The sequence below is a fragment of the Neopsephotus bourkii genome, unplaced genomic scaffold, assembly GCF_033783945.1.
Source record: "Neopsephotus bourkii isolate Nb327-2 ecotype Australia unplaced genomic scaffold, CSIRO-AGI_Nbou_v1 NB_1500, whole genome shotgun sequence".
NCBI lineage: Eukaryota > Metazoa > Chordata > Aves > Psittaciformes > Psittacidae > Neopsephotus > Neopsephotus bourkii.
Window position 1 is genome coordinate 648,951 of NW_026901976.1, and position 23,796 is coordinate 672,746.

Here is a 23,796-nt window from a genome sequence, read left to right on the forward strand (position 1 = left end):
TTGGGGTGGGTTTTTTTAGTGGTAACAAAGTAATTTATACAACCTGGTAATTCTCTTCAAAAGGTTTTTGATTTTCTTACAAAGAAGTATGAGTTAAAAACATGCAAAATAAACCCAAAGCAGCCTGCAGACACAACAGAATTAGCCAACCAAGGAGTTTTCAGTACGCAATGTCTAACTATCCAGTACATTTATTTCAGTATTTACAATCTTACAAACTTAACAAGTTCTCTTAACAGGGACTTTACCTACACAATATTCATAGTAGTATATCAGCACTCAATCCTCTGAGAATTACTTTCATACTTTGTAAGGTTCCTCCTGTATGCTGCTCTTACAGTACTACTTACAAGTTTGGCTGTTCTTTATCAGCGTAACAGAAGAGAAGTGGGCTGAGGCTTCTAGCAAGCTCATGCTCTTCAAACTGACCTGCAGCATCTGTTTTTGCATTATCTTGTCTGAAGATAAGTGGTAATCCTTTAAGTAAACACAAAAAGATGGAGTATTAAACTGCTTTTCACCTCTGAATAAATTAAAATGAGAATGGTAAAAACTATTTCAAATTAGGGACTACCCTAACACTGCATGGAATCTTTATTTCCCAGTTTATGATTACAGAAAATACTGTAAACTTACCTGTTTTGTTGATTAACCAGTATGGTGCTGAAATCAGTATTTTTAGAGAACCTTCAGCACGACACACAATCCGGATGGTCAAGCTTAACAGTCGTTTGTTGACATCATACAACCGCATCCGCACCATGTAGTTTTGTGTCCCAGGAGGAATTAACAGCTCTTTGCAGACTGGGAAGTTTTCTAGCAGTATCCCTACAAAAATGAAACCAAACATCACCTGTACAGAAACACACTGGTTTCTGATGAGCAGACAGTCTGGTGTTTCCTACAGCTGAACCTTTCTATTTCATATAGCTTATCCAGATAAACTTCAAAATCTCTCCAGCATAGTAACCTCTGACCTCATAAAGAAGTGCCTCAATTTAAGTCACAAGCAGCAAAAAAAGTTCTATAACGAACCGCTTAGGGCTAATTACCACCTTAAGCATCAGAAGTCCAGCCAGAGTTCAGTAATTTCACACACAGTGTCAACACCAACTTTTTCTGTCAGAAGTAACAGCAGAATCACCCAAAATTTGGGGAATTTATTTGATTTATCCCCTTCTTTATTGCTGTTATCTACAGTTTCCACTCTCAGGAAAATGAGAAAAGACCTTGAATGAGGAACAGATCAAGACAGCTGACAGATTTGGGGAATGATGGCAATATTCCTAATTCTCTTGGGATGCGGGCACTTGGTTATTAACTATAAGAAACCCTGCAACCCAATGAGACAATCATATAAACACTTCCAATTTTCTCAATAGTGTGGTTCTTTAGACAAGAAACAATTATAGAGAGGTACTCCCCTCCAGGAGGATCAGAAAGTGGGATCTGAAAAAGAACCTTACCAAGCTCAATGTTCTGAGATGTATCAGCTGTGTGCAATGCTGCCTCTTTGCCAGGTTTTAATGTCCCTTTAATTGGTGTTCCTTTAATGTAGAACTCAAGCTCACAAGGCAGCAAGTTGCAGATTACCACTGTTGGTAACAGATAAATAGTATGCCCAGGCTGCCTGAAAATCTGTTTAGCACTGTCAGAAAATATGTTGGAAGGCATGTAATCTGGATAATTTTCTTTCTTTATAGCCACACAAAACCTGTGAAGGCAAACACATGTGAGAAGTCAATGAACTTGACAGAATAATTGAACCCTGTCTTTGTGTACTGCATTGAATCCCACATTATGTTGTACTTTCAGGACTGACATCAAAACCACCATTTATAATCATTCTCCACACAAGCACTTTAGAGTTTCATTATAAAGTATTTTGTATTTATTCCTAACATTAAGACAATAGGAGTTTTCTCGTTTTAATCAAAATAATTAGTTTAGTCACTGAAAAAGCTTAACAGAAAATTGCATTTACAGATTACCAATTTTCATAAATTTGAAAAAAAACATGTTATCAACTATCACTAAATAGATTTTAACTATTAGAGTATAATCATGTTCTTAAGCATACATGTTGAACATGTCCTTGTTCCAAATAGATGTATCCTTGCTTTGGCCACCTGACGCTTAGTTTCTCATTACTTAAGGTAAAATAATGAGTAAGTAAGTCTCCATTTTAAATAATTTGCTAATTTTCCTTCCTGTGATACATTCAAAATCAGCAGATTAAAAATGAACTATGGAACTGACACACAGCAGTAACTATAAACATTATGTAAAAGTCTCTTCCTGAAACAACTTCCATAATCTCTATTCTTGTATTTCCTAAATTATGAGCTTCCCTAAATCCATCATACCACATAACTACAAAATTCCATTAACGTCCTCACCATGCAGTGACATTCTGGAGCTTAGAATAGAGCACAGGACATTCATGACAAAGGATGAGTATTTGGGACCACACTATGGCAAACCACCATTACCCTCAGTGAGACAGACTAGATAATTCAACAGCAGTACACATTCTGTTTCCTAACCTTTTCCTTTTTACAATAAATATTAATAGTGTGTTTACTTTGGGTTCTCAGACTAATGGCACTGTCAAAGGGGCGTCAAGGAGCCCTGCAGAAACTCAGCAGTTATGCTTCAATGCTTTCTCATTAGTCAACAAACCAAACAAAACATCCCATTAAACTGCAGCAGCTTTCATCTTTAAAGGATCTTCTTTCCTGTTGGTTACTCTCACATGATTTCATTTATTAGAAGAAGATAATACAGGAAAACAATTAGGTCTTAATTACCTGAAAAAATGGCTGTTTTCAGACTCCATTGAATGACACTCTTGCTTGCTACTACAGACCTCTGCTGTCTTCTGAACATTAGTCCAGTGAATTGGAGCCTTACAGAAAAAGACTCCCATTCCTTTTGGCCTGGCTTGCAAACGCCAAGATGTAAGATGTAATGGAATTGCAAAGGAATCTCCTGGCATAACTGCTGGAAGAACTACAGGCTCTGCAACCAGAAAAGAAAACATACATATTAAAACAGGCCCTTTAACTGGAAAGCATCAAGTTTTTCATATAGTAAGTCCCAAATTTTTGAAGCAACCTGGCTTGATTTAACATAAAACACCAGGTACTTTATGTATGTTTCAAACCCCAATCTGTTGTTTTCAAGTCTTGTTAATAATCTGGCAGCAGACAAACTTAAGTGTGTAAATCTCAGACAGGAGCCACATGAAATTGCTAGAATTCAAATTCTTCTTGATTGGATGCTTTAGTGAAAATGCTTATTTCAAAAGGACCTCATGCATTATGTTTTGTGTACATTATGAACTTATTGCTACATTTTTAGACTGCTCCTTTGCATGCTAATTCCCCAAGCCTTCTAGACTACTAATAAAAGATACAACAGGCTACATACAGAAATAAGATTCAGTCTTTGCAGAGTCCCAGCTTTCTCCATTTACCTGAACAATAAGCAAAATTCTTAGTGGGTTCTCTAGCTTACATTACTGATCATTTTCTTCTTAATATTACCAATTTCCTCTCCAGGGAAGGCTACTCTGTCGTATAGATGGGTGAATCTTTTTGGGGGGGAACCTAAAGATTCCCCACAATATGTAAGAAATATACAACACTTACTGTCAGGAGCAGAAGGACTGTCTAGCCTTAGTTCCATTGGTGTTTCCAGCTTGTTCTTCACCATCAAGGCTGAGCGCACTGTTATCACTTTTCGAGCGCTACCTTCCATGGTAACTTCAAATACCACACGAACTGGAGGCAATGAAGAAAACTGGAAGATATTTAAAAGCATTAAAAAGCTCAGGTAATGATTATATCTAGAAGAGATAAAGGGTTGCCCAACGAAGTTGTGAATGCTCCATCCCTGGCAGTGTTCAAGGCCAGGTTGGACAGAGACTTGAGTAACATGGTTTGCTGTGAGGTGCCCCTGCCCATGGCAGGGGGGGTGGAACTTGATGATCTTAAGGTCCTTTCCAGCCCTTACTATTCTGTGACTTTATGATTCTAAGAGGGACGCCTCAATTTTGAAGCAGTAACTGCTGGAGTAAAAACTTGCCAACTGAGTCCAACCACGTACAACACCTAAGGTATACATAGTTTGATAATAATGATTTATAATCCTGTATCTCCTCCTCAAAATACAATAAAATTAACTATGAAAAAGTAATTCTATATACTAGTAACTCCATCATCATTTTCAGAATGATGCAAGTTTAAATAAAAGCAATATAGACCCTAAAAGAATAATTTACACATTCTCTATTACATTATTACATAAATTCATGGAGTGTGAATTCCAAGCCTCATATAATTACAAGCCACTCATCATTCCTATCTGTCAAAACTAAAATAAATAAGGTGAAGCTTCCTTAGAATATTCATACTTCCTTCACTCTTAGCTTCCTTCCTACTGAGGTGCTCTATCTTCTACATTAAACGAAGTCCACTTATATCCTGAAACCCACATTTTATATGGGCTCACATGCTGGAATTCACATACTGATTTGAAAGTTCATTCTGTTTGCCTGACTTCCACTTTTGATAAGGTTCTAGAAGGATGGAAAAGCCAACTCACTGTAGAACTATGCTAGTCTTATTTAAGTAGCTCTCAAATAATAAAAATATATACTCACGTAGACTTGCGGATGTATTATATTTGTTCTACTTATTGGGCTTCCAAGCTGGGAAAATAGTAAACAAAAAAGTTAAAGTCGTTCAACTTTTCAGCTATTACTCTCAGTTGCAATACAGAACATTAATACAGAAGAATAAACTGAGTATTTTTATCGCTTTTTGCTGAGCTGATCTTCAATACAGTTTGGAAAACATTTCAGAAATCTATTAGGAAAACCTGCTTGTAATACTGCTTTGAAAAGAGTTGAAGGAAGAAGGTTTGTTGAAAAAACAAGAAAGAAGCTACAGAAGTTGTTTTTGAACAGCAATTCTCGTTAATTTGCATCCTTTCCCTTCAATAATCAAGTTACAGACAGATGATGCTTTTTATGATTCCATATGAAAGCATCAGAAATCTCTGATTCAAAGCAGAGACTACCGGCTCTTGTCAGTAGTTCCATGAAACTAAATTCTAATCCTCTTTTATACCCAAAAGATCTCCAACTTCTCCAGTGCTCAACAATTTTCAGTAGCTAAGCTCAAAACTTAACTGGTTTTGCAATCCATGAGATCATTCTGATCACTGAGCCTGAACCACCAACTGCCAGCCTTCTGATTATTACACTTGCATTTTTCCTTCACGACAAGTGTATTTTGTCTAAGCAGCCAGATATTTCAACAATCTCTAGGCTTACAGGAAATTGCCAGTGTTATTTATTTCAAGTAAATTAAACACATGAAAAGCATTCCTGCAGTAGAAGAAATAAAAATAGCTGCTGAATTAAAGCTCAGTCCCCACGAGTTCATTATACTAATATATTAGTGTGTCACTGGGAGCTCTGACTGCAAAGCACAGACTAACCACCAAGTACTCTGTGTTTTTATTATGCATAAAACTGCCAGTTAGGAACACAGCATCTCCAAACTGTTCCCACCCAAGCTAACTGGGAAGAGGACCATCTCGTACAGCAGCTGCTTTAAAATCAAAATGTTGGAGACATCTTTACTCCCAGATCACATATTCTTTTAAAACTAACACTCAAAATCAGAACTTACAGTAGAAGAGGATGAGTTCTTATCTGGTGCAGCATATCGGAAAAATGTTCCAACTTTATCTACAGACACTGGACTGACTTCTTCCCAGCCATTCACTCTCACTTGTAACTGGTGAATTCTTAGATCGTGAGTGTGCCTATCAAGTCAGATCAAGTTAAATTACTATTAAGCATTATTACGTATCAAACAGTTCAAGAACATCCCCTGGATTCCAAAAAAAGGAATCTCCCTGAAGGTTAAAAAAAAAAAAAGTCTCAAAAGAGATTTTCTCTCGTGGATCAAGACATGCTTTTACATCTGTTCAACCTTCCCTAGTGAACATACAGAAGTACAACTACCATGTAAGCAAAAATAAAAGCATGCTACATATTTGCTAACACGTTCTTCTAGTTCTTAACACTGACAACACTAATGCTCAACAACCAATTTGCCCACTCTCCCCCCCATTTAGAATAAAGTACATAGGATTTGTAATTGAAGCCCCTAAGTCTTTCCAAAAGCTTATGATGATCCAACTCATATCTAGAACAGCTTTCACCAACAGCAATATATGCTTGTTTCCAGACAGCTGATAATTTCACTCTGTGAGTTTTATTAAAACCAAAATATTAACAGGAGATTTAAAAAATATCCGCTTTTTATTTAACATCTGCTACTGTCCTCAACAATTATGATCCTGTATGTTTCATACATGAGTGTGCCAAAACACATCTCACAGCCTGGTCACTTCACCTGTGTCTGAGTTTTCCTCTAGCTTCAAATTCAAATGGAATCTCTTCCCCAGTAATAACCTCTTGCCATTCACTGACATTGTGGGCATCGTCCAGCAACGTCCCGTTTTCCTCAGGAACCACACCTGGACTCCCACTGTGAGACAGGGCAGCCCTGAGAAGACAATCACATCATTTCACAAACTGACAAAGAAACTACTTCAAGGAACAAGTGCTTTTTAGTCTGCCTCAGTCTATACATTCCTGCAGTAAACATAGACATACTATGAAGGAGGCCTATATTATCTGAAGGTTGCCTACAAGGATGCTGGAGAAGGACTATTCATCAGGGACTGTAGCAATAGGATAAGGGGTAATGGGTTCAAACCAAAACGGGGGAAGTTCAGGTTGGATATAAGGGCAAAGCTCTTCCTTGTGAGGGTGGTGAGGCACTGGCACAGGGTGACCAGAGAAGTGGCAAATGCTCCATCCCTGGCAGTGTTCAAGGCCAGGTTGGACAGAGCTTTGGGTGACATGGTCTAGTGTGAGGCGCTCCTGCCCATAGCAGGGAGGTTGGAACTAGATGATCTTCAAGGTCTTTTCCAACCCTAACTATTCCATGATTCTACGAATATCTCTGATGGGTTTTCTAACTCTGTTGAGATTCTTGAAAAAAGATAATCTTTTTTTTCTTAGTTGCAGTTAGTTCTTATTGCCAAAGAAAAGGCCCTTAATTAAGAAAGAATGGGTGTTGCATACGTTTCTTGTGAAGAAAACTAAAGTACTAAAAACATTATGGTTTGGCTGACATGGGAGAGAAATCAGACAGTCACAGTGATACTACAACAGCTTCTTACCTGGTAGGAGTTGTAGTTAGGGTGGCAAACCAGAGCGTGCATCCAGTATGATTTCTTAGGGCAAATGGGACAAATGGTTGCCTGCGTTTTGGAGTCTTCATTTCAGCTATAAAACAGAATAAAGATTTGTCTAAATGCTTAAAAGAGAAGCATTCATCAGATGTCAGTGTAGGATGAGTCACAACCTTCACTAACTAAACAGATCAAAGAATCAGGATAACAGATTATTAAAAATGTTAAAATGTAGTAAGTATTACAAAAACGGTACAAAGCAAAATCTTCCTCTACATCACCCCTGTCGGGAACTGAGCTTAATCTAAATATTCTTTTGTTTCTTCATATGAAGTCTTTAAAAACACAGTGACTCCAGTTCTAACATGTGGAAAACCTAACTAAAAGCCCAATGATAAGCAGTAACTTTTCAGGTACATCCAAAGGCTCATAAAGTGCTAAACGCATATTCACTTATGATTAAGTACTCTATTCAACATGAGAAATACAGGACTATCCGCTATCCCCTTTAAATGTGACTTTTATCCTCAAAGACTGAAGAAGTATTTCCCTATCCACAAAAATTCCTATTAAAGCGAAGTATGAAAAATTATTTGATGCAACTAAAAGGTTATCTGGCTTTGTTAAAATGCTGGGACAGCAAAACCCCAGAAGAAACTTCACCTATCATGCTTGACTTCTTCCAAGTATGCATTACTATACTAACAAGCACGCAAGTGTTGCTCTCATCTTCTGTACTGCAGTACATTGTATCTGTGAAAATACTTACTGTGTTTGGACAGGAGAAAAAAAAAAAAGCCTGTCAAATTCTAGTTACTTACTTAAAAAGGAAGATAAATGGCTGCTACTTAAGTACATACATCCTTTTGAATGACAGAAGTAGAAAGGCGGCTCACACAATAAATCAGCTGCTTAAACTAAAGGCAAGACAGAAATTAAATCTATTCCACAGAATTTATCTGCAGTCATCCCAGAGGCTGACTGATACCAAGTTCAAGCACTTCATGTTTTGAAACACATCCATCCCACCATATGTCTAACTAGTAACTTAAGCACAGGTCTGCACAGGCAAGAAGGGGTAGTGGGTAGGTACGTTTTTGAAGGAGTTACTGATGATCATATACAACTTAGAATCATAGAATAGTTAGGGTTGGAAAGGACCTTCAGATCATCAAGTTCCAACCCCCCTGCCATGGGCAGGGAAACCTCGCTCTAAACCATATCACCCAAGGCCTCGTCCAGCCTAGCCTTGAACACTGCCAGGGATGAAGCATTCACAACCTCCCTGGACAACCTATTCCAGTGCCTCACCACCCTCACAGGAAAGAATTTCCTCCTTATAGCCAATCTAAACTTCCCCTGTTTAAGTTTTAACCCATTACCCCTTGTCCTTCCTGTATAATTTAAAGTGCAAGTGGAGAGTTAAATCTGATCTCTCTGAAGCTTACAGGAAAGTTCTTTCCAGTTAAATGTCAAGAAGATGGAATTCTTGAAAATGAAAACTGGTTGTTGCCAATTGCAAATAAAACAAATCTTTTCAGTGCTAAGCTTGGCTTTGTACCATTTTTTTGGCTAGCCCAGGTTCTACAAAATTACAGATCAGAAACCAAATGGACTTTTAGTTTGGCATTTAATCAACTGCCAATTTATTGAGACTTTTAAAAAAGAATTGTTGGGACCATGGCCTGAATTTCCAAAGAAAATATAATGTAAAACATGCATTTTGAGACAATTTTCTGAAAATAAATATTACCATTAAAAGGAGGGGTTTTTTTTCATAATTCATTTAGTAATTTAGTTGTAACAGCCACTAAAAGCCAAGAAATAAGTATTGAGGTTTGTATTGTCCATTTGATTTCACAAAGAAAACCCTTCCTGAAAAATACCTCAGAAAAATAAATCCTTCCATCGTTTCCCATTTTGGGTTTTTTTAAAAATGTCTATGAACTGCCTGCAACCACTCAGAGAAAATGTTCCTAAGGGACAGTCTAACAGGCCACAGATGTGGATTTATAAAATGCTTTCTGTCCTCCCATGCAGCAACTTTTCTTCAGGGGCAACATATTCATCAAGTATGCTTTCTGGTCTTCCATAATGTCAAAAATTTCTTATAAATCTTACTTTAAACTGCATGTTTTTGGCCGAAGACCATACTGTCAAATATAGAACTAATTAAACAGGTATTTATTAGGAATGCCTTACTCTGAAGGCTTACAGAAAACAGACTGTCCCTTCTGAAGGCATCTTAAAGTTTTAAGTAGCTAAATAAACATGGTGAATCAAGCATAAGTATCGATATTGAACATACTGATGGATATTTTTTGAATATAAAATAGAACCTTGTGATTTTATGACACTGTTTTTAACCATACTATATTGTCTCTCTAGAAAAGTAATGCTGACCAGTCAATAATTCTTACAACGTTCCTCAGACAGTCTATTCAGGATTAGTTATATCTCTCCCTTCTTTCCTGAAGGAACAGAAAAACAGCATGAAATTCTAAGTTAAGCCACTTAAAAGCCAAGTAGCAGTTATGTTGTTTGGTTTTGGGGTTTCGTACATCTGGGTTTTTTTAAAATACAGAGGCCAATCAATCAGCTAGTCACAAATACAACACAGTATTTATTGTACAAGAGCCTTCCAAATAAGAAAAAATAACCTTTTTGTCTCTCTGTACTATACAGTACCTCTAGCATAGATCTGATGCTCTAGGTTAGTCAAACTGGCTGTACTCCTAGTTCTAAGGTAGACAAGAGGAAGGCCTGGCAGACAGGAAAGACAAAGTTAGCATGTAAGAAAAACCGCCTATAACAGGTAGATTATTCCCCATCATGCATCAGGAAAGAGACAGGCAGTTGGCATCATGCAGTCAGTGTGTGAGTCTCTACCCTTGTGCTTACACTAAGTTGGCATTTAAATTGCAGAAATTTCTTCCAGAAGCAAGAAGCTGAAAAGACCTGCCACATATCAAGAGCTATTACTCAGGGGATTGTTTCATGAATATAACAGCATTTTTTCCAGATATTCAGTCGCGCAGGTGTCTGGGGGTACAGAAAGGAAAAGATAACCTCCGAACTGTACACACCCTAAAGTCAACACTCTTATTTAAGCTTTGACAGGGTAGTCACTCATTAGCTGAGAAAGTGTGAGGAAAAAAGGAAGCAGAAGTAGCCATGCAAAGTTCTTACCCAAGGCTAAGCAGCCAGAAAGGTTTTTTGTTTTAAAGATGGAACACAACTGAACAGAAAATAGCTTTTTTGTCTTTTGCCAAATATCATTAACTATTCATTGTATGCTATGAACACCAAATATTTATCTTTGTAATACATTAGACAGATGACTGTGTATGTCAGGACTGTTTCTAATAAAGTGGATTAATGAGGATCATACTCTGCCCAAAACATGGTGGATCCACCGAAGAATCCATCCAGTCTTCTGTACTGATTACATTCACCTCTTTCTCCTCTTTACAGTAATCTTCCATCCAGGACTGTTTGGTACACGTGTACTGCTCTAGAGGAATATAAGCATAGACAGTGTATGTCTCCAAGGTGGCAGTAAACAAAGCAACTGAAAAGCATGTTACACTCTTAACACTGAAGAAACTTCACTTTAATGGCAGAAGTTTTATTTCACTGCTTTTTCTATGAGCCATTTACATAAGTCAAAAAGAAACAAGCAATCAGCAGAGTCTTCAAAGCCAAATATTTTTCTATTCTTAAGGTATTTTTCCTTTTTAAAAAATTTCAGTGGAATTCCATGTTCTCAAGACACTCCTGTGGCAGTCTGAGAGCTCTCCCTGAGAAGGCAATTAACCTAAATCAGGAGTAGTTTCTGACTATTTTTTTTACTGTTTTTAAGAGGTACATGCACATTCCTGCCTAAATAAATATCTAGACACCAACAGAGTCCTCTGCACAGTTTTAATCATAAACTAGTCTTACTACTTGTTGTCATTAGTATTAAAAAGCATGATGGGAACTCTTAGGAATCTTTGACTTGCTTCTTTCCCTCCCACCTTGTCTCCCTCTTTCTGCCACAGGATTGCAGGAGAAAGGAAGGAACAGTCAAGGGTCAAGGAAGGCTCTTCTGTTACATTTGCAAGCTCAGATACTGACATTTTTCTTATGTCAGATTACATTCAGATTTCCATACAGCATAAGCAATGATCTTTCTGGGAAATGCACACCATCACAGGCTCACAATACAGATGCTTACATGAAGTTTGAATTAATGATGAACAAAATATTTTGATTTCCTGAGGTGGGAATTGACAGGTCAGGTTTTCAGAGACCACAGAATTGAAATGAGTAGCTACCCACTACACCTGTCAAGGTGTTGAAAAATGAGTTGAGCTCATAAAAGTATTTTTAAGTACTGTAAAGCAGGGAAAGCTTTAGATGAAAGTCTGCTTCTGATTAAAACTAAATTTCAAGAGGCATATGAATTTGATAAAATTCCTATGACCAAAGAAAGAATTCCTACTACCCTCTAAAATACTTAACTCATTTCTTTTCACTTCCACAATATCTGATAAAATACAGGCTGCCTAAATGCACACCTGTGTACAACATCATGGGAAGTATGTAGGGACTGGCACCAAATCTCCCTCCCTCCATCTCTGGGACACCAGCAATCAGAAGTCCCTGTCATTTTCAGTATATTGAAACACTGAAAACTACAGTGATGCTCTCAGAGAATATTCATACGTACCCATGAAGACAGAGGTAATGTTTATATCCAGACGGTGTTCAGCCTTTACTTCCAGCTTCAGTCGGGAAGGATGGAGGCGGCTCGAAGCTTGCTGTTGCCAAGAAACTGAACACTGCCAAGGCTCAATAAATGGCTCCCAGCCTGAGTATGAACAGAAACAGTCACATGTATTACACATTTGAAGGCCAAACTGGAATGCTGTTTACATACCTAACTTTTTCACTATCACAAAATTCAACCCTTCACAATCCATTACATGCACTGCATGTTGGGTGAAGTTCAGGCTACTGCAGTAGGCAAGGCTGTTTTCCTGAACTTGACTAAAGAAAACAACAACCCCCCCAGTGTTTCACCTGAAAGCTCACGATTGTAATAATCTCCAGAGAGGGTAAAACGAGCATAACCTTCTGGGTTGGCTCTCAAATGCTGGAGAAAATTCAAGCCTGCAAAAAAAACCCCAGTGAATATTACACTAATGCAAACCAATCAAATTTCCCAATTTCATGAACTGTTAAGCAAGCTACGGAAGGTTTTGTATTGTCTTTTAAATTTAAATGGTACAAAAAGTGTATCACAATATGCTTCAAATAACATTTACAGCCAGTGATGTTTTACAACATGCTCAGGACAGATTCCATTTGTTATGTTCTGAAACCAGAAACTTACCACTACAAAGACTGTAATCTTCTTAAAAACAAAATGTCAAGCAAACAAAAACTAAAAACAAACACTCCCCCCCACAACCACCACCACCAAAATACCGTCTGTTAAAATTTCATGAGCCTTAAGAAACTAGAGCATGATGCTGAACATACACAGTAACTGGCAGTAATTTTATGCAGCTCGCTCAGCAAAACAAGATACTCACGTGAAAAGGTTAACTCAGCAAGAGGAACATCACAGTCCATGCAGTCATCAATAAAGCAAATGCATATAATTTCTGCTTTTATTTCAACTCCAGAGATGAACTGAAAAGGCAAAATCCCCTGGCTATCTCGACCAGAAGAGGACTGGGAAACTGATTTCAAAGGTTCAGCGTTCTTAAATAACCAAGTGGCTGCTTTTTTCAAGTCACCTTAGACAAAACCAAACAAGCCATCAGTCATTATCTACATTTTCAACAAAATGTATTTAAAAAACACACGTAAGCAAACTAATTCCTTCTCTCTCCAGAAGTATCAACAGTACCCTGAATGCCTTCTACTTACTAACATAAATACGAGAAGATTACAAATACATTAGTATTTGCTAACAATAAGAAATGTGTTTTCCAAGTTTGCACACTGAGTGGCAACATAATATAAAGCTATATTAATACTATGAATGCCTACAAACAAGGTGGGAAACATGACAGTGCTAAAGTCACTTGCGCTAAAGCTCCATCTCTTGTCACATATTACATGTAGAAGCAGATAAAATACATAATTCAGAAAGGAGAGATGAAAACACATGCTCTAAGGAGAAACAGGTGGATGATAGCAAGAAGTAGGTATACCATAAAAGAGAAAAAAAACAAACCCAAAGCCCCAAAACAACAATCCAACCCCCCAGACAAAAATATACACTAACACTCCACATATGACATCCCAAAAGCAAGAAGAATCTTTCAGGTAGGTTCTACACAGCAACAGAATAGAAAAATGAGAATGCTTAAGATTACATGCCAACACACAGCCAAAGTAAACAGAAGGAAATACTGCCTGTGCAACAGCTACTTTACAGCCTGGAAGTTTTTACTTAGTTGGAAGTTAGACAGTCTGCAAGGCCAGCTGAGATTATTTGAAGTTACCTTGGCAGATCAAAAGAGCTTTACGACAATCTTCCATACTGAATCCCAACTCCTGGAGGCGAGCCAGCTGCACCTCTGTAATCGAACAATTAAATAACCATAAATCCGTGACAGTTATCTACTGCTGTTAATTTCTAAAATCAAGCCACATCTGTATGAAAAATAGGGGCTGTTTGCATAAGATTACAATTGTAGAAAAAGCATATGAGTCAGCACTGCTTTGAAAAAAATAAACCTAAACCAGAACCCCCCGACCTGGTATGCTGATATTCTGGAGCACATGAGCTATTTTTATTCTCCTACAGGAAGCCAATGTACTCCATGAATTTAAGTTGGGACTACAATTTTGTAAACCAACCCTTCATTCCGAACACTATTACCTGGAACTCCCTACACGACTCTCCAGTGCAGTAACAAAGAAGCCTTTTCACTAGTGCATTCTCACTATTGTCAGACAGTGGTTCTGACCACACACAATATTTGTAAATTTGTTTGCAAAAAGCATGTCAGACTGCTACAGAGGTTAACTAGTAATTGTGATGCTTTCCACTTCACTATCAGTTTATTGTATTTGAAGAGGTAGCCCCTCTTCCGCTTTAAATCATTGCTACATATGAAGTACTCCATGACGACTTACACTGACAAGCAGTGCTAAATAAACTGTAAAAGAGCCCAGTGTCATGCTACCAGAAGAAAAAAAAACAACAACCCCCCCTACTTTTTAAAATAGTATCATCACAATGTTATCGTTGATAATTCAAATTAATGAAGGCCTTTACACATTAAGATATCAACATCTTTTGTGTTAAGTATACAGTCTAGCTTCACACAGCTGAAACCTCCTTCAGATATAAAAAATAACTTTGCTCCAGCAGTTATAAACATACCAAGAACAGGATCCAACACACGTTTGGATGTATCTCTGTTTTCATGTGTCAAGGAGGAAGTTTCATTCACCAGTGCTGAACTGGAAGGGTTAGCAGTATTTTCAGCAGTTGATATAGTTGTGTCAGGCATAGCTGCACTAGTCTGTCGAGGAATTGACTTTGCAATTGCCAGGAATAGTTGAACATCATTGTAGGACAGTCTGATATCCAGTGCTTGCAAGTGAATCTAAATGGAAAAATCAAAACATAAGATTCAGAGTTACCCTTTTCTACATGTTTTTCTTGTGAGCTTCAAATATCAACGAAGTTTTTCACAAAGGAAGATAAAATTTAGTATTAGAATCTGATGACCACACGGTTTTAAACCTCCAGTAATAAAATTACCAAGCTTATTATTATTTACTAACAACTAAAAGCATGTGTCAGTGGAGCAAAAAAAAAATAAAAAAATTCTTTGGTATAATGGTAAAAAGAGATTCCCCTCTAATAAGCACTGAGATACAGACCACAGAACTTTTTCTTTTGGGTATTAGTAACTAACTTGTCAGCCTACTTTTTTCCCCACTACTAATCTCCATAATATATCCCAGAAATCCCTTGCTCCTTACCACTAAGTGCACTTTCTGCATGTTTGCTTCTTTGCCTTTTCCACTTGAGCAAAAATCTGTCTTAACTCTTTTCTTATGCATTTGAAAGTAGTCTGTGCAAGATCATGGTCTGGTATCCTCTATTGCATGCGGTTTTATTCAGGTATTTAATCTCACCTCTAGAACAGGAGGAAAATCCTCACTATTGAAAGCATCCAACAGACCTGAACCACTCGGGTAGGAAGCATTCCCAACAAGCTCCAGCTGAATTTGTACTGGATCAATGATTGACAGTGCAGTCTCTTGCTCACTTCCTAACCGGCATGAAAACACCTACAAATTACAAATGGGTTTAAAAAAATTAGGAAGTGAGAGAAAAGGCCTAGCAAGAAACTCAGAATCAAAGACTATCATGAAACAAGGCTATAGCTATGAACAAACTGCTTTCTACAGAGAATTCATTTGCAAACTTTAAGACAGCAGATTCCAAAACTTCTCCAGACAATTTCTTCCAGTGCCCAGCTGTGCTGTAAATTCTGGAAAAGAGATTCTGATAAGCAACAAAATATTCCCTTTAATGCTAAACTTAACCCCACTCTATCTCTGCCCAGCCTCTTCTTCCAAGCAAGTTCTTTTAAACTCTCCCTATACACACTACATAACCCTCAATCCTGAATGCTCTTATTGCTCTCTCTTCAGTTATTTAGAGCTTCTTCAGCTCTGTCTCCCCAACACTGGCTGCAGCACTCCAACTCTGGTCCTGCTCTGCTGAAGAGGATGCAAGGTCACTTTGTGTACTCAGAATTCCTGCTCACAAACTTGCTAATAACAAACTTCAAAAGCCATCATATATATTTAAAGTAGCTTCACAATCTCCTCTAATTTTAGGTGTTTTCCAAACCCTAATTGATTTCTTCTTACCTCAATGCCAAACAAACTACCAGAGAAAGGACGATCCAGCAACTTGGGTTTATAAGTGAGAACAGTTGTCCCCTTCAAAATAATGGCATTGGTATCGAAACAACACATGTCTTCAACAACCACAAATTCAGTCCCTTAACAAAACAAAATGACAAATAATCAACAGGGCAATTGGAAATACCACTAAGGTATTTTAAGCATTTGCAGCAGGTCCTTTAACTGACCTGTTTTTCTATTAGCACATGGCCTCTTATCAGAAAAGCTCCTCAGAAAGGCACTAGAAAAGAATACATTTACCTGTCACATTAACCTTTACTTCCAATTGTTTTTCTGCAGACACATGCAGTGATGAACGCTTTGTAACTACTCCACTTTTCACTGCTTTGGGAACTACAGCTGTTTCACTGCTGTAAGTTCGCTGCCGGGAAGAATGGCGAGTTTCCCGCTTTTTGGTATCTCCAGGGGTATATAAGAAATCATGAACAAGTAACAACCAGTCAAAGATCAGAAATACACGAAGATTGTTCAGAACAACTGTGAAACTGGAGGAATCCTTTGTAGACCTTTTAGGAAGAGAGAAGGATACATATGAACTTGCATATATTTAAAATGGTGGAGAAAACTATCAGTCTCTAGCAAGTAAGAACTACATGGAACTTTGTAGTGATATATTTAATTTACAGAGTGTCTGGCTTATGGAAACCATATATGTATTTAAACAGATTGAAATACATCAAGTCTCTGCACCCACAGAAACAATAGATCTTAACTGCATGAATTCAAAGCTCTAATGATATAAAAGATAAACTGAAAAGCTATGCAACAAGAAATTAACTTACAATGTATTAAAGTTCCTTTAATACACTGACATTATCAGTGTTACTTTGCAAATCCTCCAATTTTAAAACTGGTCTTTTTAGTATTGTTTTACATCTGTTCAGTATCAAACCTAACGTACTGCCTGTGAAATTCAGACCTGGCTCCATGCCCCTCTAAAGCATTAGATGTACAATGTGTTTCCTCTCACACCCTGACAACATTCTGTATCACAGGAAGCTGCTTTGTCAACCAGAAAAAATGTTAGCCAGCCTTACTGAACTTTTAGCATCCCATTTTGAGTATCTGGCTGGGGGGATAAAAGAGTTTGGTTTCATTCTGTATATAGAATACCAATTATATTTGGTCATGCTAACTGGGAAAAAACCTACGTGCTTAAATACCATGAAACAATTTTATATCCACCACACTCTGAACTGTAAAATCTCTAAAGACTGTGGTTCCTTTGTGAGAAGCAGCCTGCCTGCACTGCTTCCAACAGTAAAAGCCTTTAACCCTCCCTGGCTCTCCAGGAGATTTTCAAAGGGCACAAGCCAGTATAACACTGTCACTGAGCTCTGCAAAAGCTTACATCTAGTGCCAAAGATGCTCTCACCAGTAAAAACCTAACACATGCTTATGTGGCTAAAATTTAAAAACATAGCAGTTAGGAAGAAAATCTCTGAAACTATCACCTGTAACCAGATTAGGCTGTACTAGGCAAGCTAACCTCCAATCTAGGCAGTTACTGGATCACCAGTTACACCAAAACCATTCCAGTTTTTTGTTTGTTTTTTTTGTTTGCTTTTTTAAAAAAATCCTATTGCATTTTAATTCCATTCAAATAAAAATCTTGGGTGTCTTTCTGAACACACATTTATGAAGTACTCAAAACCATCAGGCGTTCTCTAAATCTTTACAAATTTCTCTCAATTGCCTGAAGTTTGGTTGTTTTTTTATGAACAAATGTCTTCCAAGATTTTCTATTGGACTAAAATAGTTCACAGATTTTTTCTTATGCTACTCCTGCAACTGCTTCAGAAGGTATTATAAAAGAGTTAGAATACTGCATTTGGTCAGTGAGAGTGATAAAAGGCAAAAGCAATGTCTAGCCGTATCACTTCCCCCTCTTCCTTTACTTGTTAACATCCTTCAACAGAACACCATGTTGCTACAGTTAAATACTGACATACTTTGTATTCCTGGTTTCAATAACAAATTAGAACAAAACAGATATCCACTGTTGTGCCTGTAAGCATTCTATGGGATCTGGATAAGGAAAACCAAACAGTGTAGGACAGAATACAGAAGTGAATGTAGAAACAGTCTTGTGAAAGGGGTGCCATTTCTGTACTTAACCAATTCTCTCAGAAAGGCAACTGTGGCATCTACTGGGAAAAAGCTTTTGTGAAACATATAAAAACATATTATATTCTTTTTAATATGGAAGCATATAAGTGATAGGGCAGACTTCAATCACTGCTGATTCTAGTAGGCTAGAACTTCATCTGATTCTCTACACATTCAAACCTAAAGCTTACTGTAATGGGGGAGGGGGAAGAGGGGGGGTTAAAAAAATCCAACAATCTTTAGATAATGAATAACTGCAGATTTCAGTCTATCAAGCACCACTGACCACCCCAAAAGAGTCTTCAGATTTGAATACATTGCCAGCAGGTTTGTCTACATTAATAACTGCTATATTAAGAACAGGACAAACCTGATCAAGTATGTCATTATTTAAAAACAAACACATAAATCCCAGGATTACCAACCTGAAGTGCAATTCGATCTGGATTGCTCCTGGACTACTGGTGTTCTTTGATGACTGAAAGATGCAGTTGAATACATTTGGTGTGCCTGTAGCAGACTTCTGTCCAGCGTAACGTGTGTCAAATGCCATCATGGAATGAGAAACCAAATTTACAGACTTTGTTCCATTTGAAGAACTTTCAAAAAGCAACTTGGATTTCTTGAAATCAAACCTAGGAGAGTAAAAAGCAAAACAACTTAGTTATTTCTAAAGCTCATTTATTTCTAGAAGTCCCTTGTTTTAAATGTGCATAGTATACTGCCAATATCTTTCCTTCACGTATTTTCTAAACCAACTACAATCACACCTCATGTCAGAGACAGAAAGCAGATCTATACTGTAAGTAACAATATTTCCCACTGATACAGAACTTTCTGGATTAAAAAAACCCAACAAAACAACACAGCAGAAGTCTGGGGTTTTTTTAAGATTAACTCTCAACATTTTCTTAAATATAATTCCATTTGTCTTGAGTAAGTCAACTGATAACTAAACTCTGATTTGAATGACAACTTAAAAGGCACAGTATCTTCTGAGCAGTGCCATTCACTTCCACCCTTCAGGTCATCTGAAACTCTCAATCTGGACTCTGATTAAAAAAATTCAGTTTCATTGCATTATTAAACCATAATTTCATGTATTATGTTAACTCCTGTCCTACAATCTCTCAGATTCAGGATTAGGTATTCAGTAACAACAAAATTCATACCTGGCTAAAGAGCTGCATCCATCTTTCCCTTTTGGATCCATGAGTTCCAAGCTCACATTAACCATGTCGATAAGGAATGACATAGAAGTATACACTTCTCCACTTAGAACTGTCTGAAAGTGGAAAACACCCACACTCCTTTTAAAACCATCTGTTTAACTTTCATTTCTCAATTAAATGTTGTTATTTTGGACAAAGAGCTGCTGTATCTTTCTCCTTCAAAGAGCTTCATTAACCGTTGCTGGGTCAAAGTTACGTTTCACAACAGTGTGGCCTTCAACTTGAATTTAATCAATTTTCACACTACTGTTTTAGAGTTTCTTTGTTCTTAAAACATCATCATCATTATTCCCTAAAAAAAACCCCAAAAGCCAACAATTCTTTCAAACTGTTTCTGGTACCTTCTATTATTAAAACAGGTAAGTGGTTTCTAAAATTTAGGGTGCCTTTTTTAAGTTTTAGGTGAGAAACCTGCCATGAAGACCAAACAAATGCCCCTGATATTGCAAGACAGAATTTCTACTGCACAGAGCTCCTCTTACATGAATTCTTGGATCCTGCAAGTCATAAGGCCGCATGAACTCTTCTATAGGCTCCCCAAGGTTGTTCTCCAGCAGTCCCCTTATCAGTTTATACTTGTTCAAATCCAGAGTGCAATGGACTGATGACAGGTTGCCATGTATTGATATGTCTGCAACTGCATGACTTAACTCTCTGCAATAAAGGAAAAAAACATTTTAAGATGCTATAAACCAGGTGACACATTTAAATACAGTAACAGGCAACTAAAACACTGGGTTTAGGCTGACAACATAAAGTGATCATGTTTAAACTCACTTGTCTAAGTTTCTTTCTACTTCTAACTTCAATCTGAAAGGTTCTGTCAATAAGCTTCCTCCTGTTTGCCTCACGAAGTAGGATGGAAAGCTCAAGTCTGCATTAGTACCTTCCACAGCCTTTGAACACTCTCTGTGATATCTTTCTGCAGCAAATATGTCCATGTCCTGCAGATCAACCACAATGCAGTCTAAGAGGCAGATGTGATCCTCTGCAAGTGCACAGGAGATAACACATTAAGAAAGAGAAAAAAAATAATATCTGTACAAAACAAATACAGTTTCTCCTGGAAGTTATTCCATTTCTTTAATCTTTTTTTATTCACACTCATCAGTATCTGTAACTTCCAGATACCAAGCTCACTCACAGGTAAATGTAAATTCTTAATTAAAAGTCCAACTGTACTCCTTAAATGTCTGCAATATGCATGTCAAAACAAATTGCAGAACTGGTCTTCCAGAAACTGAACTACAATTCCCTAATCCATTAAGCTGCAAAAATCAACCTTGAAACTAACAAGTCATTTCTTTCTAAACCTACAACTTTTAGACCTCGAACCTTACTTTGTCAGTGCCACATAAGATACAAGCAAAACTGCACTGCATTATTTTACAAGGAAAAAGAGCAGCTATGTAGGGTTTCTAGTGTTTGTCACGCACCTGGGCTGTCAGGGTTCGGTACAACAGGGAGCTTTGTTTGCTGCCCTTGTTGCTTACTCAGTGTATTCAGCACAGGTTCATTCTTCAGCTTAGACATGTTTGTTCCTGATGATTTTTTCATGAACAATCCTTCCATTGCTACTTTTGATTCATGAGCACTTGTTTTCTTCATGCTATGTTTGGGAGTTCCCAAAGGAGATGAAAATTGAGCTGAATCCTGCTAAGAAAAGTAGTTTTGTAATTAGTAATAGATTACTAGTGGGGTTTGAACAAATTAAAGAAACTCCAAATATATAAATGAAATGAACATGAAATAGAAGGGTACGGCTGTCAAGATGTCAAGCATTTCTGTAGCATAAAGACTGTTAAATATTTAAAGCTGGTTTTCAGAATATCTTCAGAAGATGAAAACAAGACATTTCTGCAAGATCATGCCAGCAACGTAGTATTTTATTAGAATAAGGGAACAAATACTTCTATACATGAAGTTATTTTATGTGCTTTAAATATTTCAGGCATCATACCAAAATGTGTCCCAAATTTTCTCTGCAGTAGCTAAGTTTAAGATTGAACAAATCTCTACCCTTATTGTTAAAATGCCCACAAAAAAAAAAGAAAAGAGTATATAGCTCACTAGTAAAATAGTCCCATCAACATTAGGAATTTATTTTACCAAAAAAATATCTGCAGAACAAGTTTATACACTATGTTTATACTCCGGAGCCGGTTTCAGGGTTCATTTAGTCTGTCCTGATTTAAATTTACTAACTTTATGTTTCAATTTTACTCAGCTTCACATGCTCCAGCAGGTAACAGTCACTTGGCTTCAGTGTTCCACTTGCCTCTTTACTCTGGGATTGCCCCCTTCACCCATGACACTAGTATTGTTACTGCCACTTCCCACCTTCTTTCTGTATCCAGCTTCTGATGGCACTGTGCAATCCTTACCCATAAACTTTCCTTTGGGTTTTTAATTATTAAACTTACTTGTCTTATGTGGTTTTTAAGTATTATTCGTTGGAAAAATTCACTGTAGCCACTATCAAGGATTTTAAGATTAAGAATTTGAAGACATTAACATTTAAGTTTACACTGTAAAGACAAGACTGAGAAGTACATGCAAAGAAAAATCAGCAGATCGTCTATAAATACATCAATTTATGTAATAAATACAAATTAAAAGCTCCTCAGACATGCATAAAGAGCACACCACAGCAAATTCAAATCTTATTCTTACAGAATTCAGCAGTTTTTAGAACAGAAACATCATTTTTAATGTATAAAGGAACTTTTGAAATGCTAAATTCCACAAGAATATTGCCTTTTTTAATGAATGAGGATCACCTGAAAGCTACTCTAAAGACATAAAATACCTCAAATAAGACCGCATCCTTGTATGCATTGCCTTGTAAAAGCCAATCCTCAAAAATAAACACAGGACAGTGAAAAAAATGAAAAAAAACCCCACCAAAACCACCTCAAATGCCACCCATTTCAAACTCTGAAATTTCCACAATGCTACATAACACAGTTATTTTTGAGTTGAAATAGAATTACTATGCATACATCCTTTCTTCTAACTCAAGAATCTACCACAAAGCTTTAATCACACTGGCACACTAGAGTACAGAAGACCACTCACTATTAAGTCCAGGATCTCCTTACAGCAAAGACCGGTATATTTAAACCAGATGGAGGTAACAGACACCACAAACCTGCTGAAGCAGTTTAGTCTACCTAGTTTCTGTCCCCCTTTAAAATGGGATTATGGGGTTCCCAGAACAACTACCCATTTTGTTGCATAGGTTAGATGTAGAAAGCCAGCAACATGGACCTTCCTTACCCCAAACTTCATGGCTGCATCCCTCACCAGCAACACCAACTATTCCCTGTCTTGCACCTAGCCTTACCTTCAGGCATTCACTGGAAACCTTTCATTACATTTCACATAGTCAAAGCAACTACACAAGCTCAGTTTCATTAAAAGTAGAAAAAAAAAAATTACAATTCAAACTTCTGTTCCCCAGTGTGTTCCAGGAAGTCTCACCCCATACAGATCTCTTCTTTTCTGCCATTCCCAATGCTGAAATATCACTGGTGAAGAGTTGAAGCAGCTTCCAAATAGGGTTAGCTGAAAGCCCATTATGCTCCCACCTTTAGGCATGCACCCAGCTGGGTCCTGTCTCCTTATGAGGCCAGTTCTACTGAGTTCCACAGAACCATCTCCCCTGCCTGAATGGTTTCAGTGAGCCAGCCAAGGTGCAGAAGACAGCAGCTGGGTACAATCAGTAGTAGGCTGGGTCCAGCAGCTTATCCTGAACACTGGCATGGACTGTTCACTACTAGTAGCACAAAGTGTATATATACAGTAAAGCATAAGAATCAGTTCCCATTTTGATATAGGAATGAAATGCACAAAAACTAGAAAAAGAAACCCAAGCTGCTAAATTAAGAAGTAATGTTCTTACCTTGTTCTTTAATGAAAAAGTGCCTGGCATGCCAGCAAACAGAAATCTGTTCTTCACTTTCAGTTTTCCAAGATTAGCTACAATAAGACTATTAGACTTTGAGCTCTCAGGTATAAGCAGAACAGGAGCACCAGCCTCAATATCAAGAAGAACTCGTGAAGCTCGCTGTGCTTTATCTCTTACCTGGGAAGAGCAAAAATTCAGTACAAAAAATAAATATTAAAGTACAGGAAGTGGGTAATTATTTCACAGTAATTAGCACAGAGTTCATGTGTAGTATGTGCAGCAATATGGAGTGAAGCATAATATCACCAC

The 23,796-nt window shown here is 37.4% G+C and overlaps 1 protein-coding gene across 7 annotated transcripts in view; it reads right to left on the reverse strand.

Moving 5' to 3' along the window:
* VPS13D (vacuolar protein sorting 13 homolog D) overlaps positions 1–23,796 on the reverse strand; it is a 113,854-nt gene that overhangs the window by 63,855 nt on the left and 26,203 nt on the right. For 4 of the 7 annotated variants that reach the window (XR_009727842.1, XR_009727841.1, XM_061369487.1 and 1 more), the window contains 25 exons: positions 23,482–23,664; positions 21,014–21,233; positions 20,355–20,565; positions 20,060–20,231; positions 19,518–19,630; positions 18,771–18,980; positions 16,477–16,742; positions 16,180–16,313; positions 15,436–15,591; positions 14,672–14,897; positions 13,785–13,859; positions 12,864–13,070; positions 12,349–12,438; positions 11,996–12,136; positions 10,673–10,795; positions 9,970–10,044; positions 7,270–7,375; positions 6,435–6,587; positions 5,703–5,838; positions 4,667–4,714; positions 3,654–3,804; positions 2,811–3,021; positions 1,467–1,714; positions 637–828; positions 351–477 (listed from right to left, as the gene is read on the reverse strand). Coding sequence is in view for 5 of the 7 variants with exons in the window: in XM_061369487.1 (XP_061225471.1) it covers positions 351–477; positions 637–828; positions 1,467–1,714; positions 2,811–3,021; positions 3,654–3,804; positions 4,667–4,714; positions 5,703–5,838; positions 6,435–6,587; positions 7,270–7,375; positions 9,970–10,044; positions 10,673–10,795; positions 11,996–12,136; positions 12,349–12,438; positions 12,864–13,070; positions 13,785–13,859; positions 14,672–14,897; positions 15,436–15,591; positions 16,180–16,313; positions 16,477–16,742; positions 18,771–18,980; positions 19,518–19,630; positions 20,060–20,231; positions 20,355–20,565; positions 21,014–21,233; positions 23,482–23,664 (3,974 nt within the window). In the remaining 2 variants the exon portion in view is untranslated. The remainder of the gene's footprint in view (positions 1–350; positions 478–636; positions 829–1,466; positions 1,715–2,810; positions 3,022–3,653; positions 3,805–4,666; positions 4,715–5,702; positions 5,839–6,434; positions 6,588–7,269; positions 7,376–9,969; positions 10,045–10,672; positions 10,796–11,995; positions 12,137–12,348; positions 12,439–12,863; positions 13,071–13,784; positions 13,860–14,671; positions 14,898–15,435; positions 15,592–16,179; positions 16,314–16,476; positions 16,743–18,770; positions 18,981–19,517; positions 19,631–20,059; positions 20,232–20,354; positions 20,566–21,013; positions 21,234–23,481; positions 23,665–23,796) is intronic. The other 3 variants (XM_061369488.1, XM_061369490.1, XM_061369489.1) reach the window with 3 other exon arrangements.